This window comes from Furipterus horrens, unplaced genomic scaffold (genome assembly GCF_987537825.1).
Source record: "Furipterus horrens unplaced genomic scaffold, mFurHor1.1.pri manual_scaffold_13, whole genome shotgun sequence".
Lineage (NCBI taxonomy): Eukaryota > Metazoa > Chordata > Mammalia > Chiroptera > Furipteridae > Furipterus > Furipterus horrens.
Genome location: NW_028327183.1, coordinates 41,570,863 through 41,586,345, shown reverse-complemented (window position 1 = coordinate 41,586,345; position 15,483 = coordinate 41,570,863). Strand labels below are relative to the sequence as shown.

At 55.8% G+C, this 15,483-nt stretch overlaps 2 protein-coding genes across 4 annotated transcripts in view; both read left to right on the top strand.

Moving 5' to 3' along the window:
• Positions 1–367: 367 nt before the first annotated feature.
• TMEM145 (transmembrane protein 145) lies at positions 368–8,006 on the top strand. 3 transcript variants are annotated; one of them, XM_090260083.1, is made up of 15 exons: positions 446–636; positions 1,361–1,435; positions 1,542–1,619; positions 1,694–1,780; positions 1,873–1,974; positions 2,074–2,158; positions 2,270–2,341; positions 2,448–2,516; positions 2,792–2,872; positions 2,953–3,031; positions 3,186–3,279; positions 4,023–4,195; positions 4,661–4,781; positions 6,786–6,992; positions 7,926–8,006. In XM_090260083.1, exons 1-15 carry the CDS (start codon positions 517–519, stop codon positions 8,004–8,006), a joined length of 1,524 nt encoding a protein of 507 aa, XP_090116209.1. In that variant the 5' UTR covers positions 446–516. The 3 variants fall into 3 exon arrangements, with proteins under 3 accessions (XP_090116211.1, XP_090116209.1, XP_090116208.1); XM_090260082.1 differs by lacking the exon at positions 7,926–8,006 and adding an exon at positions 7,473–7,787; XM_090260085.1 differs by lacking the exon at positions 7,926–8,006 and having other exon boundaries at positions 368–636; positions 6,786–7,539.
• A 643-nt stretch (positions 8,007–8,649) lies between these two features.
• MEGF8 (multiple EGF like domains 8) overlaps positions 8,650–15,483 on the top strand; it is a 38,540-nt gene continuing 31,706 nt past the window's right edge. The window contains exons 1-3 of the mRNA XM_090260086.1: positions 8,650–9,579; positions 14,719–14,882; positions 15,128–15,334. Coding sequence (XP_090116212.1) covers positions 9,378–9,579; positions 14,719–14,882; positions 15,128–15,334 — 573 coding nt within the window. The 5' untranslated portion in view covers positions 8,650–9,377. The remainder of the gene's footprint in view (positions 9,580–14,718; positions 14,883–15,127; positions 15,335–15,483) is intronic.

The window sequence follows — 15,483 nt, the reverse complement described above, 5'->3', positions numbered from 1 at the left end:
ACAAGTGGTTTGCCACTTCTCTGTGTCTCTGTGGGCACTTCACAGAGTACAAGAGGTGTGGAACGCTGGCACCTTTGCTGGACCCAGTGGGCGATGGCTGGCATGGGGGCGGGGATGAGCAATCAAAGAACAATTTGAGGACCAAGTTGAGGGTAGATCAGGACTCAGGTGGGGTCTAGGAGTTGTGGGCTGTCCGAAGATGGTAGTCTGGAGGAGGCAGGGCCTGTTGGAATATGAGTTCAGTTTAGGACACGGGGAACCGGAGATATCATCGAGACTCCCAGAGGGGGAGGACTGGGGCTAGGGCGGGGTAGAGAGGGTGGAAAGGGGCGTCCCCTTCCACGCGGTTTGGAAAGGGGCCGGACCAGGCCATCCCGGAGAAGGGGGTGGGGATCGCAGCGTCCTGCGGCCCCTTTAATCGGGGGCGCGCATCGGCCGGCCCGCGCGCTCTCGCCGTTGTTGCCGGGCCGGAGCGGGATACGGTGCGGAGCCGGGGCTGGGTCCAGAGCGGGCGGAATGGAGCCCCCGCGCGCGCCGGTTCTGCGCCGCCTGCTGCCGCCGCTGCTGCTCCTGCTGCTGCCACTGCCCCCCCGCGCCCGGGCCAAGTACGTGCGGGGCAACCTCAGCTCCAAAGAGGTGAGCGTGCCGGGCCCTCCCTTGCCACCAGCCGGGACCCCGAGGGACTGGAGGGAGGGGAGAGGGAAGGGGCTGCCCCGCCCCCTGCCGTCCTTCCCGGGCGGCCCTAGGAACCGCGTGGGGAGGGGGCTGGGAGAGATGGGGGATTGGGTCAGGGTTAAGGCCGAGGAAGGCCGTGGGGTCGAGCGGAGACCTCGGTGGTTGTAGGAGGGACATTGAGGTCAGAGCTAGGCAGGGAGTGGGGGCCGGGTTGGGAGAGTCGGAGTTTGGGGTGGGGGCGGGGAACCGCCTAGGTGGTGCTGAATGGACAGCACTTTTTACTCCGCAGAGAGCCTGAAGTTCACGCTCCTGCTCAGGACGGAGAGGGCTGTTTGGAATATTGCCCAGCACAGGGTGGTCTCTGGGACCGAGGTCGGCGTGTGGATAACTGGGCAGGGGTGGGGGTGTTAGTCGGATGGTGTCTGGGACAGAAGGTGGCAGTGATGGGGATCTGGCCCTCAGGGCACCTGGGAAATGAGAAAAGTGTTTGAGGGGAGGAGGCATCTGAGACGGGAGTGCTGGACCCTAGATGAAGGGATCACGGAAAAATTTTGGATCTGACTTGTTCTTCATATGCTTCTTGGGAAACCAGGTACTGATGATAGGGAAGAAAAGTTGAGAGTCTATGGAGTTGGGAGTTTCTCAAAGGACTGGGAAAGAGGGTCTGAATGGGCCTCTTTTCCAGGAGTGGGTGTTCCTGACAAGATTTTGCTTCCTCTCGGATTATGGACGACTGGACTTCCGTTTCCGATACCCTGAGGTGAGCCTTCCCCAACCACTCCCACACTGAGGCTGGATGTTCCCTTGGCCTCCTGAGGCGAGGGCTCCCCATACCCCTCCAAAACCCCAAATCTTTGGGCCTGCAGGCCAAGTGCTGTCAGAACATCCTCCTCTATTTTGATGACCCGTCCCAGTGGCCAGCTGTGTACAAGGCAGGGGACAAGGTGAGTGCTGTGAAGAGGGTGGAGGGGAGGGAGAAGAGATGGCCAGGGAGTGACCATGTCCCTGCCTTCCCTAGGACTGCCTGGCCAAGGAGTCAGTGATTAGGCCTGAGAACAACCAGGTCATCAACCTCACCACCCAGTATGCTTGGTCAGGCTGTCAGGTATGGGCCCAGCCTGGGGGAGTAGGCAGGTGTTGAAGGTCAAGGGCCTAAGGACAATGCAGACAGGCTTTGGCCTTCTTGCTCCTCCCCAGGTGGTGTCAGAGGAGGGAACCCGCTACCTGAGCTGCTCCAGTGGCCGCAGCTTCCGCTCAGTGCGTGAACGGTGGTGGTACATCGTGCTCAGCAAGTGTGGGGTAAGGGGTAGTGCTGGCCACCTGGCTCTTTTCCTCTTTGCCTTCCTGTCAATACCCTACCTGCCCAGGGCCCTCTTTAGGCTTCCACACTCCCCACAGGGAGATGGCCTGCAGCTGGAGTATGAGATGGTCCTCACCAATGGCAAGTCCTTCTGGACGCGGCATTTCTCGGCTGATGAGTTTGGTGAGCATATGAGAACCCAGAAGCTGGGATCTTCGAGGGAGCCCAGAGCTGGGTGCTTGCTAAGGGACACCAGCCTGACGGAACCATTTCCTCCTTCCATCAAATCGACAGGAATCCTGGAGACAGATATGACTTTCCTCCTAATCTTCATCCTCATCTTCTTCCTGTCCTGTTACTTTGCATGTGAGTCCAGCACATGGTGGGGGGAGATATGAAGGGAGGAAAGAATGGGGGAGTGAGCTGCTCTCCCTTCCTGTCTGTGAACAGTCTTCCCCTACACCCCTTCTAGATTTGCTGAAAGGTCGTCAGTTGCTCCACACAACTTATAAAATGTTTATGGCTGCAGCAGGAGTAGAGGGTGAGGTTTAGAGTATCTCAACTTTAGAGTTCTGTGAGAGGAGAGACATCTGGGCCAGAGGGTGGAGGGGCTGGAAACCTGGACTCCTGGGTCTGAGGGAGGAGGGGGCTGGAGGCCTGGTCTCCTGGGTCTCCTAGGAGGTCAATGGGAGTAAATGGTCTGGAACCTTGGTGGGGGCGGAGGAGGGTTCTGGTCACCTGGATCACAGTGTTAGGGATTAGTGATGCACCAAAGCCTGTTTCTATCATCTCCTTTCTCTACCCGTCCTCCCTTAGTTCTGAGTCTCCTGTTTTTCTGCATCTACTGGGGCCAGTATGCCACTGATGGCATTGGCAATGAGAGTCTGAAGATCTTGGGTGAGAATGAAGGGGGCCAGGGTGGGCACTCGGGCTCCTTTGCCACCGTGTCTGAGCTGCCCTCTCTTCCCTTCTTCCAGCCAAGCTGCTGTTCTCCTCCAGCTTCCTCATATTCCTGCTGATGCTCATCCTTCTGGGGAAGGGATTCACAGTGACACGGTGCCCAAGCTGGGTTGGGAGGGAGTGCTGGGGATGGGGAGTGGCTCGGCTGGGGGGTGGGGTGGGGGTAGGGGTATGATCTGGGGGGGGGGGTAGCCACCCCTCCTCCCTGACGATCCCACCCCTGCCATCTCCCCTCATGGCCTGTCGCCAGGGGCCGCATCAGCCACTCAGGCTCTGTGAAGTTGTCTATCTACATGACCCTGTACACTCTTACCCATGTGGTGCTGCTCATCTATGAGGCCAAGGTGAGTCCCACCTACCACTGCCCAGGCCGTGCCCCTACCTCCTCCCCCCAAAAGCTTTCATGGCTTCCTCCACCTGTCTGCTAGCCTTACTCCACATTGCATTCCTCCTGGCTCTTTCTCTCCAACTCTGGTTTCCTGCCCTCCCATCTGTCTAAGTGCATACCTCCCCTCTTCACTGTCTCTGAGTGGCTTCTCCCTCCTCCTCTGTCTCACTGTCTGTCATATTTATGCTCAATGCCATGACCAAGAATTCAGGAATCACACAGACCTGGGTTCCACTCTTGGTTCGCCCACCTCCCAGCTGGCTGACCTTGGGTGATGGCCCCTTTTGGGGGGCTTTCTTTCCCCACTGTGAAATTAGGAAGATCTTATCTACCCCAGAGGCTCCTCTAAGTCTTTATATTACCTAGACTTTGGCTTCAGCCAAAGGCTTCTCTCTTAGCCTCAGTATCCCCCTCTGTGAAGTGGGGTGATCATAAGACCTACCTAATGGAATTGATGTGAATGGAAAGCTTCCACATGGCAGTGTTTACCCCTGTTTGGCCCATGGTAGCAGATGTATTCTCTTCCTATCTTTGTCCTTCTTTCTTTACTTCTGTATGCTTATGTCTCCATCCCTTATTCTCCTGTTGCTTCTGTCCTGACCAAGTGCCTCTGCCCCCTGGGTGCCCATGGGTATGCTCTGGGGTCCCAATGTGGAGGCAGGAGGCCAGGGCTATGACAGACCCTCTTCCTTGGGTCAGTTCTTTGACCCGGGCCAGGTACTGTACACGTATGAGTCGCCAGCAGGCTACGGACTCATCGGGCTGCAGGTCGCGGCTTATGTGTGGTTCTGCTATGCTGTGCTTGTCTCCTTGCGTCACTTCCCAGAGAAACAGCCTTTTTATGTGCCCTTCTTTGCTGCCTACACCCTCTGGTGAGATGTGCTGGGCCCCCAGTATGTACCTGTGTGACCTCACACAATTAACTAATGCCTCATTTTCCTCACATGTCTAATGGAGGTGGGAATTGTACCTGCCTGTGTCACTGTGAGAGTTCAGTGAGTTTATATATGTAAAACTCTTAGAAACAGATCTGGCATGCAGTAGGTCCTCAATTGTTATTATATGTTAATTCATTCATCAAGTATCGATTTTCCTATCAGGTGCTAGGATGTGGTGTGGGGTGGAACTGAGTTCAATTCAACCTAGTCGTAGGCCCCCAGAATTTCCTAGGCCAGTGGGAATCTTGCCCTTTTTTAACCTCTGGCTTCTGAGGGTCACACAACTTCCCTCCAGTTTGGGACCCACCTGGGGTTTGTGTGTGTGTATGGCAGGGGAGTTGGACCAGGGGGTGGAGGACATCGCGCAGTGTCTCTACCGAACCAATTCCTTCCCTTCAGGTTCTTTGCAGTTCCTGTCATGGCCCTGATTGCCAACTTCGGGATCCCCAAGTGGGCTCGGGAAAAAATTGTCAATGGCATCCAGCTCGGCATCCATTTGTATGCCCATGGCGTGTTCCTGGTGAGGATGGGCATCTGGTGGGGTGGGAAACCAATGGGCGGAGAATGTGTGAGGCTCTCACCCTGATCTGCCTGAACCTTGTGTGCTGAACACTTGATTCATTTCCTTCATCTCTTCATTCGTTCAATAGACACAATTTATTGAGAGCCTGCTGGGTTCCTGTAAGGCTACTCTACTGTGCCCCCTAGACTCCACGCTCTTCGGTTCTCTCCCACCTTGTGTCTGAACCCTTCCCCCAGCTACCCCCTTTCTTTGCCTTCTTCTTCATCCCCTTTTCTGACCCTGTGTCCCCAGACTCTCCCATTTCCCTTCTATATCCCCACTGCCTTCCCGAAGCCCTTTGGTCTCTACTCCACCCTTCCCTTCTACATTCTCCCAAATCTGCCACTCCATCAGAGGCATTGTTTAGGGAGAAGCAGCTGGGGTGGGCCAGGGGCCTAGGTTTGAATGGCATCAGGAGAGTACCAGCAGCAGAACTCTTCTTTGCTCGTTTCCATTCTATCCAGCCTTCTGAGTTCTTATATTCATTCATCCATCCACCCCATCCACTTACGCACCTACCACCCATTCATCCACCATTCAGTAGGCACCTGCCTCAAACGAGCCTCTTTCATGCTGGGAACACCCATATGCATTTATTCCTCCCCTCTTTTATAAGTGTCACAGCAGCCCCAGATAATGGTCATTGGACCCACTATACAGAGAAGGGGAGCTAAGGCCCAGAGAAGGGAGGTGACTTGCCAGGGCTCCATGGCCTTTGGTGGCAGGAAGGTACTTTGAAACTAGTCCTTCTCCAGCAGACCACAATATCTAGCATGAAAGGGAAATAGGCATCATTGAAGGTCCTAGCTCCTGACCCCAGGGGTCCACCATGTGCTGCGTGTAGGAAAGGTACTCAGCTGAGGGAGGGGACCAGGTCCTCTATCTGCTACCCCAGAGCCTGACTTAGGTACAGTCCATCTTGAGGCTCTCCAGGAAGTGAGAAAGGGGCAGAGAGAGGAGAAACACTGAGAACTCATCATGGGCCAGGCTCTGCACTGGTGGTTTTCATTTCCCCCCTTTCCTCATCATTCGGAATAAGCACTGCAACCCCTTTTCACCAGTGAGGCTCGGGGAGTTTAATCCACGTGCCTGAGATCCCACACTCAATGAGCTATGGGGCTGAGAGGTGGGGTGCAGGCTCAGAACACCAAACACTGCCCTTTCTGCTATATTTCACCTTCAGCCAGTTTTATTCCTAAAAATGCTCAGGATGGCTCAGCACAACTTCACCGCTGACATCCCACTGCTCATTGGTTTCAGTTCCTTCTTCATTGATTGAGCACAACCTTCGAGGGCCATGTTGAGCTTCCTGGATGCAGTTCTAGTCATACCCAGTTCCTGCCTTTCTATCAGACTAGATGGGGAGACAGATCTACATTCAACCAATATTTATTGAGAGCTTGTATGTTCTAGGTACTATTCTAGGAGGTATTTGGGATTTAGCAGGGAAAAGAACAGTCAAGTTACTGTCCTCAAGGAGTTAACATTCTAGAGTTTACTAGTTCAATTGAACCTTCTGTGTTTATGAAAATATTCTGATTTTTACTGTCCAATATGATAGCGACTATCCACATGTGGCCATTGAGTACTTAAATGTGGCTGGTTTAACTGAGAAACAAAAATATTAGTTTAATTTTAACTTACAATTTAAATAGCCATATATGGCTAGTGGCTCTCATACCGCACAGCGCAAAACGCTGAAGCTTAACTGGTCAGTGATATAGCTCAGCGATGAGGGTTCTGATGGAGGAAGCATTGGCATAGCAATGAGTTGTGATGGCGGAAAAAGGTCAGAGCCCAGGGCACTGAGAGAGCCCATAGGAGGCGCCTAATTCTGTCTGAAGGGTTCAGGGAAGTGTGGGGGATTCCAAGTGAAGGGGGATCCTTAGGACTCCATGTTTATGGAGACAGCCTGAGGCCTGGACAGTGCCTCTTCAACCTGCACTTGGCCCCTCGCCCCAGATCATGACACGCCCCTCGGCGGCCAACAAGAATTTCCCCTACCACGTGCGCACATCGCAGATAGCCTCGGCCGGTGCTCCAGGTCCCGGGGGGAGCGAATCGGCGGACAAGGCCTTCCCGCAGCACGTCTATGGGAACGTGACGTTCATCAGCGACTCGGTGCCCAACTTCACGGAGCTCTTCTCCATCCCCCCGCCCGCCTCCTCCGTAAGCCCCGCGCCCCTGGCGCCCGAGGAGCTGCTGGCGCCGCCCCTGGAGTACTTGACCCCGCTCCCGGCCCCGCCGCCGCCCCCAGCGCCCAGGCGCCTGAGCCCACCCCCTGCCTTTCGCACCCCCCGCGCCGCGATGCCGCGCCGCGACCGTCTCCCGGCGCCCGCGCCTACCCTTCCAGACTGGGTTCTGGCGCTGTTGCGCACGCCCCCGCAGACGCCGCGCGCCGTGCCCCCGCCGCTTGCTTTCCGCAGCTCGCCCCCGCCTCCCCGGCCGCCGCCGGAGTTCGCCCCCCGCGCCCCGACGCCGCCCCTCGAGTACCTAGCCCCGCTACCCAGGCGCCCCACCACCCGCTCCTTCCTTGACTGACGCTCACACCTTGGGAGGGGGTTCTCCGGTGGGAGGGGGACGGGACTTAGGGGCCGCATCTGCCCCCCGTGGGTCCTGGACGACCTCTGACCCTGACCCCCCTCCCAGGCCGGGAAGCAGGTGGAGGAGACTGCGGTGGCGGCGGTGGCGGCCCCGAGGGGCCGTGTGGTGACCTTGGCCGAGCCCGGCGCGGCCTCCCCGCCCCCTCCCGCTCGGTTCCCCAAGGCGGCCGCCCCGAGCTGGGATGGCCCGACGCCGCCCTACCAGCCTCTCGTGCCCCAGACGGCGTCGCCGCACACCGGCTTCACCGAATACTTCAGCATGCGCACGGCCGGGGGCACTGCACCCCCGGTCTGACCCCCCCTGCCCACCCCTGCCCCATGGGCCGCGCGCCGGGCCCCGGCCGGGCTCTGGACCCTCGCTCTATCCTGGCCCCAGGGCTCGGCCATCCCAGGCCTCCTGACCCTCCCCACCCGGGTGCGCGGTGTCCCGCTCCCCCCACCCCCCGACTCTTGTGCCAAACGGTCCCGCGGGAGCCGCTCTCCCCGTCCCCTCCCTCAGCCCCTGCCCCGAGCGGCGCCGGATTCTGGGCTCCCGCTGTTCCGTGACCTCCGGCCCCCTGGCCCCCTCCGAGACCTCTGACCCCGGAACACCAGTGAGGATCGCCGGGACCCTGCCCATGGGACGCTCCAAGATGACTCCACGACCCCGTGCCACTGCTTCCGGGACGGATATTGTGAAGCTCGTCTCGACTCTGAAACCTTTCCATGGATCTCTGTGACCTCGGACCTGTGTTCTGTCCACCCCATCTCCATCCCGGGGGCCCCCCTCAAGTCCCCGGCAGAAAGACTGTTTTCCCTTCTTGCCAAAATAAAGAAGATTCGTTGAGTTTTTATCTATAAGATGGCCTCTTTGACATTGATGGTGCTCAGATACGGAGCTGAGAAAGAACAGTTCTAGGCTGGGGATGTCAGTGTGTCCGTCTGTGAAATGGCATTTTGGGAGAGGACTGCATAACCTGACCTTTATGTTGGCCCAAATCTGAGAGCATTGAAGATAGATAGGAATCATCTAGTCCTCTTACTGCATCGCTCTTTCCTTTTTACCTTCTCTTCCCGAGTCAGAGGTAGAGGCGCCCTCCAGTGGCGCATACTTTGTCAGCCAGCTGCACCCTAAGTGTAAGTTACGATTTTAGCATTGCGCATGTACAGTTCTCTTTTCTCGCTGGCCGTGGAGGTCGATGCTGCACATGCGTCTGGGAACAAATGGGCGGGGAAGTTTCCGGAAGTCTTCCTTTTCGAAGGTGGTAGGTTTGAGTGTTCCGCAGTCCTCCCAGGGCCGCTCTGACCTGCCGCTCCGCTGCTTCTCGCCTCCTCTCTCGGCCCCAGTCCTCCCACAGCGGCCGCCCGGCCCCGCCCCCTCGACCACCCAGCGGTCTTCCTGGGGTCGCTCTGGCCCGAGCGTCCCCTCGACTCTGTGATCTGGCCTATCCGGCTCTGGAGGGAGGCGCAGGTGGGTGAGGGAGGGAGTGACTCTTTGCGGTCCAGACCCGCGCCCCAGAGGACGAGCTCCGCCCCCGGCTGGAGTCCCTCCCAGACCTACCCGGCCTGGCCTGGCTTGGCCTGCATCCTCTGTGGAGGCCATCGCCGGGCTGTAGGACTCTTCGCCCCGTGGGTACCCACCCATCTCTAAAGTCCATTTCGGCCTGCAGCGGTCCGCGTCTGTAATTGCTGGGCTCCGTTTATGGGGTTAGCCAGCCTATGGGGGCCTGTGTCTATAAGGGACTCCCACGGTCCCTAAGGGTCGGCCCCGTCTATAGCGACCCCATTTACAGGGCCTATCATGGGTCTATAGGGCCCACGCCTCGACTTCCAGAGCCCGTCGACAGCGGCGGTTCCCTTCGCGGGGACTGAGACTCCTGGACCTCCCCGATCTACAAGGCCATGTCCCATCCATAGAGGTATAATTCAGAGCCTCACACCGGTAGAGGGTCCCCGCCGTCTGTAAGGGTCAATGGCGGAGGTGGCGATGGCCCTGGGCCGGGCTCTGGCCGCCGCGCTGGCCCTGTCTCTAGCCGTGCTGGGGCCGCTGTCCCCTGGGGCCCGCGCCGGGGACTGCAAAGGGCAGCGGCAAGTGCTGCGGGAGGCCCCAGGCTTCGTGACGGATGGTGCGGGCAACTACAGCGTCAATGGCAATTGCGAGTGGCTCATCGAGGGTGAGTAGGGTGCTGTAGGTCACACACCCTGTCATTTGCTAATTCATTCATTTGTGCGCTCATTCATACATTCACCACATTCCCAGAACCCGGTTGTGGTGCAGGCCCTTTGCTCTAAAAAGCAGCCCAGCAGGGCCCTGCCCTGCAAGGTCTTGAAGTCTGGTGGGGGAGTTGCACCTGCACGCAGATGGACGGAGAGTTACTTGCTCTATCTGTGATGGGTATTCTGCATAATTGTTAGAAATTCGGGCTGTGAGCCCATTCACCTTGCTTCATATTTGGGTTTCACTTCTTACTAACTTTGTGAATTTGGGAAGGTGGCTTTCTTTCTCTGAGGTTCAGCTTCCCCTCCCCCCAAGTGGAGATAATAAAAGTACCCACCGTGGAAGAGGGTAAGGGGGGATAAACGATGAAAGAAGTACAGTAAAGCCCTGGCCTGTGTGGACCAGTTGGTTAGAGCGTCTTCCAGTAATTGAAAAGTTGAGCGTTCAATTCCTGGTCAGGGCATATTTCTAGGTTGCAGGTTTGATCCCCACTTCTGGACACCTACGATCCCCAGTCCAGGCTTGTACAGGAGGGAACCAATCCATGCCTCTCTCTCTCCCTTCCTCTGTCCCTTCCCCTCTAAAAGCAATGGAAGAGGGTCTAAGAATAAAAAATATAATAATAATAATAATAATAGTACTGGCCTCCTAAGGTTGTTGGAATGAAATGAGAACCGGTTTTTTGTTTCTTTTTTTTAAAGATTTTATTTATTTATTTTTAGAGAGAGGGGTAGGGAGAGAGAAAGAGAGGGAGAGAAACATCTGTGCAAGAGAGAAATATCTATTGGTTGCCTCTTGCATGCCTGCTGACTAGGGACCGAACCTGCAACCCAGGCATGTGCCCTGACTGGTAACCAAACCAGCAACTGTTCACTTTGCCATACGATGCCCAACCAACTGAGCTACACCAACCAGGGCATAAGAACAGGTTTTTTAATGTGCCTGGCAAATAGTAAGTGATCAGTATATGGTATTAGGATTGTTACTGCTGTTATTTTTAAAGTACTTCAATAAAAACATTTTTTTCAATCATTCATGTGCTAGATGTTATATTTAGTACTGGGATGTAGCAGAGACCAAGGCAGTCCCAGTAGTCCCTGATGACTTGAGGCTTGGGATCCAATCGGGAAGACAAGCACATTAATAGACACTGACAGACCAGAGTGGTTGGTACTGTGATGCAGGAACCCCACAGGTGTGGGGGATCCCAGAGGAGATGCCTGACCTGGGGACCAGGGAGAGCAGAGAGGGCTTCCTAAAGGAGGAGGTGTCTGAGCTGAGACCTAAAGGACCAATAGGAATCAGCTAGTAGGAGGAGGAAGAGCAGTCCAGGAGGAGGGAACAGCCTCTGCAAGGACCCCAGCCTTACCCTCATGGGCTCCCAGTCCAGTAGGGGAAACAAATTCATCCCCAAGGAGTGGGAAGCCCAGAGGAAAAGTCTGACTTAGCCTGGGCGATATCTGAGACCAGAGGCATGTGTAGGAGGGAGCAGAAGGGCAAGGAGAACAGCCTGCACAAACGCCTGGGTACAGCAAGGTATGGTGCTTTGGAGGAAGTAGAAGTGTGGTGTGCTAGAACACAGAACACAAGAAGACAAACCATGAAAGCTGGAGGGTTGAGGGAAAGCAGAGGGTGCAGGACCATCTTGGGAGCAGTAGGGAGAGAAGTCCAAAGGCAGTTAGTGGCCAGAGAAGTCCAGGAAGGCGTCCCTTGGCAGGGGATGTAGGAGCTGGCCTCCAAGGAAAGGTGGGGGTCCCCCAGAGGTCGTCCTGGGCAAAGGCCAGAGGTGCAATGGCATGGATCATGCAGGGCCTCCTTTTGTGGGCTGCAGAGCTTGGCCTTTATCCTGGGGCAATGGAAGCCATGCAGGGGTTTTGAACAGGGGAAGGAAACGACCTAATTTATATTTTATGTGTTATTTATTTATGGCTGTTGTGTGGGGTACCGATGAAGCCTGTTTCTTGGGCATGTGTGTCTGTCCCCAGCTAGGGGCCCATTTCTGTCTGCAAGGTGAGAACAGAATGGGAAGTATGTGTTGGGGGTATAAGTCATCCTGTGGCCTTGAAGAGCCCCAGCCTGGTTGGGGACACAGTGTGCCCAGGAGGTACAGGGTTGGGGAGAGGAATCTATAGGGGAGTAAGAGGACACTGCTGGGGGACACAGAGGCGAAGCCACTGGAGTAGGGTTCTGAGGCAAGCTTAGGAGTTTACTGGGTGAGAAAAGGGAACAGCCTCTATGAAAACAAAAGAAAATTTGCTGTTTCTCAGGAGCCATGTATATATAGGTTTGTTTAGTCTGTTGGCCAGGAAATGAGGAGGGCACCGGAAGCAGGGGGAAAAAGGGCCTTGAATGTCACTCCGAGCAGCTTAGCTTTGCTCTTGGGATTGAAGGGGTGCCACAGGAAGATTTTGAGCAGGAGTGGGGCTTCGCTCTCAGGCTGGGTGGGGGCGGACTGGGGACCTGGTGTGCTAGTCTTGCAGGAGAGGATGAGTTCTGACTGGGGCAGGAACAAAGGAAGTGGAGAGGTGCTGAGAGCACTGAGGGGTGTTTGTGAAGTTTCACCAGTAAGACTTGGGGACCAACTGGCTGGATGTCGGGGTAGGGAGGAGTCTGGGAGACTTTCAGACCTCCCTTGATCTCCCATTCTTCCCAATGCCTATCACCTCTAAGAATCAACATGTTCCCTTGTCTAATAAAGAAATAAACCATTGAGCCATGTAATTTTGTACCATATTCACACTTCATTGTGCCCAGTCCTCATAATATCTTCATGAATAAGAGCTCTTTGCTTTTGAAAAGCAGGGGTTTTGTGGTTGGATTTCTGTTCAAGGTGGCATGGGGGTTGGGCCCTGTTGGGTGGAGAAAGGAGACCTTACACTTAGGGAGGAACTTGGGGAAAGTGGGTGGTGAGCCTACCTCTGGCAGGCACTTATCAAAGATGTACTTGTTTTAAGCTTTATAGTTTGGTTGAGGCTGATAAGACTGGGAGTTCTTGTCTGGTCTGGCTGAATGGTTCTTCTGCGTTCTCCAGACCATGGCTGGGGGTCTGTTGTGATGTTCTCCGGGGCTCTGGTCAGAGCCTGAGGGAGAGCTGCCAATTTCAGTATTGTCTTCTGTGGATTTCCTCATTCCTTCATCCAGAATTTCCTGAGCCCTTGCTCAGTGCCAGGCTCTGTGCTAGGCAATGTTGGGGAGGGACCCCTCGGTGAGTCAGGCCTAGGCCCTGCCCTGTGAGCCTCCCAGGTTGCAGGGGAGACAGACGTGGACACAGATGGTCCTGACCCAGAAGAATGAAGGTTACCACAGGAAGTGAGAACCCCTAACAAGGATACCTAACCCAGCCAGGGGGTATCAGGGAAGGCTTCCTAGAGGAGATGGGGAAGCTTGCTGTCAGGAAGGGGGAATGTGCTCCAGACAAAAGGAGAAGCATGTGAAAAGGCCCAACTCCTGGTAGAGCTGCAAACAGTGGGGTGATGTGAGACAAGGTAAGACTTCAAATGTCATGTTAGAGAGTTAGATTTTCTCCTGGGGATGGTGGGAGTCATGGAGGGATTTTGAGCAGGGGAAGGCCAGGGCCAGATGTCACCTTGGGAAGATCACTCAGGGATCCATGTCAGGGCAAGATGGGAGGCTGGGAGGCCAGGAAGGAGGTTGATCAGTGGTTCTGGTGAGAGGACGAGGTCTGGGCTGGCACATTAGAGTTACCATCTCAGATCTCTACACCAACCTTAGCGGATGGGAAGACTTGTCCCCATTCTGCATGAAGGAAACAGGCTCAGAGAGCCCATGACAGTGTCCTAAGATCACACAGCAAGTGAGTGCTTGGTGAGCATCTCTGGTATGTAGATTAGTCTACCCAGGGGCACGGGGACCAGCTGGTCCCAGGTCTTCCAGCAGGTCAGGATCAGAGGTGGAATCCAGGGCTAGTTTCACTAGCCCAGACTTCCCTGAACCCTTAGAATGACATGTGGGATGAGAGAACCTTCCAGAACCAGGACCTGGCAGAGAGCAAAAATAGTAACAGAGCTAGGAATAGAGGCACTTAGGAAGTGCTGGACCCGTTAAGCACTTGATGTGCATTATCGCCTCTCACACAGGCGCAGTCATGTGTCAGCTGGGGCTGCAGTCATCTGAACCCTCACCTGGGCTGGACATTCAAGAAGGCTCCCGCTCAGGGCTGGCAGATGATGCTGGCTGTTAGCTGAGATGCCTACATGTGGCTCCTTCATGTGGCTTTGGCTTTTCTTGGTGTGACAGCTGTGTTCGGAGAAGGAGAATTCTACACAGCCTGGGTAAAAGCTGCAAAGCTTCCTCGGATCTAGCCTCAGAAGTCCCAGAATGTCACTTCTGCTGCTTTTTATTATTGGTCAAGCTAGTCTCTGAGGCTCTTCCCAGATACAAGGGGCAGGGCTTAGCCCTCACCTCTCAATGGGAGGAGTGGCCAAGAAGTGTGAATCCATCACAATATCATTATACCCTCACTTTACAGAAGAAGAAACAGATCCAGACAGGTTAGGTGACTTGCTCTAGGTCAGACAGCTTGTAGCTAGTAAGTGACAGAGCTAAGATTTGAGCCCTGGCAGTCTGGCTCCAGAGTCTGTGCCCTGAGGTACCACAATAAACAGGGAGGTGAGACCCTGGCTGGGGCAGAGAGCAGCTGCAGTGCCCTAAGGTTCAGCCTTTGTCCAGGGAGAAGGAGCCTCTTCCCTCAGAGCTCTATTCCATCTGGAACGGGGGACCCTCACAGAGGCGCCAGGCCTGGGAGTGTCTGAAGCTCAAGAGTAAATGGAACAGTCCTGTCTGATCACTGGAATGGGCTTCCTCTCTCAGCAGGTCTGTTCTCCCATCTGAACAGTGGGGGATGTTCAGCCTGATCTCAGGAGACTTTCCAAGGCTGATACTGTAATTCCTTGCCTGAGCTCTGACCGCCCTGGGCTCTGAGACCAGAAGCCCCTCCAAGGCAGGGCCCAGATAGGACTCATCTTTGGACCTTCTCATTATGCGGAGCAGGGGGTTGGTATTTGTGGGTGGTCTGCATGGAGGTGTGGGGAGAGGGTCCACATCAGAGCCTGACCCCTCTGTTTTCACCGCCCAGCGCCGAGCCCCCAGCACCGGATCCTACTGGACTTCCTTTTCCTTGACACGGAGTGCACGTATGACTACCTGTTTGTGTATGATGGCGACTCCCCCCGAGGGCCCCTGCTTGCCAGTCTGAGTGGGAGCACCCGGCCCCCACCCATTGAGGCTTCCTCAGGCAAGGTTGGTGGGGCTGGGCTGTGGGCTGTGGCTGGAGGATCTCAGTGCAGTGTGGGGCCAGGGGGCAGATGCACCCAGGGAGGGAGAGAGAGATAGCAGGAGGGACATGGCATCAGACAAAAGGACACAGGGACAGAGAAAGGTGGAGAGAAACGAAGGAAGGAAGTGGGGACATCCAGGACAGGGGTAGGACAGGAGTGGACCACCTCCCAGTCAGGTCCCTGAACCCTGCCCACCTGTGCCTACAGATGCTACTGCACCTCTTCAGCGATGCTAACTACAACCTGCTGGGCTTCAACGCCTCTTTCCGCTTCTCCCTGTGCCCCGGAGGCTGCCGCAACCGAGGGCAGTGCCGGCCCTCCGGGGTGTGTGCCTGTGAGCCAGGTTGGGGGGGCCCTGACTGTGGCCTGCAGGAGTGCTCAGTCTACTGTGGCAGCCATGGCTCCTGCGCCTCGGTGAGCCAGCCCCCAACTGTGTCCCCCTGTGTCCACACTTGCTATTCCCAATTTCTGGATCTACCTCTGCCCTTGTCTGACTCCCCCTGACACCCCACCCTCTGCCATGAGAGGCCCTGCTTTCATCCACAGTACTGCCCTCTCATTCC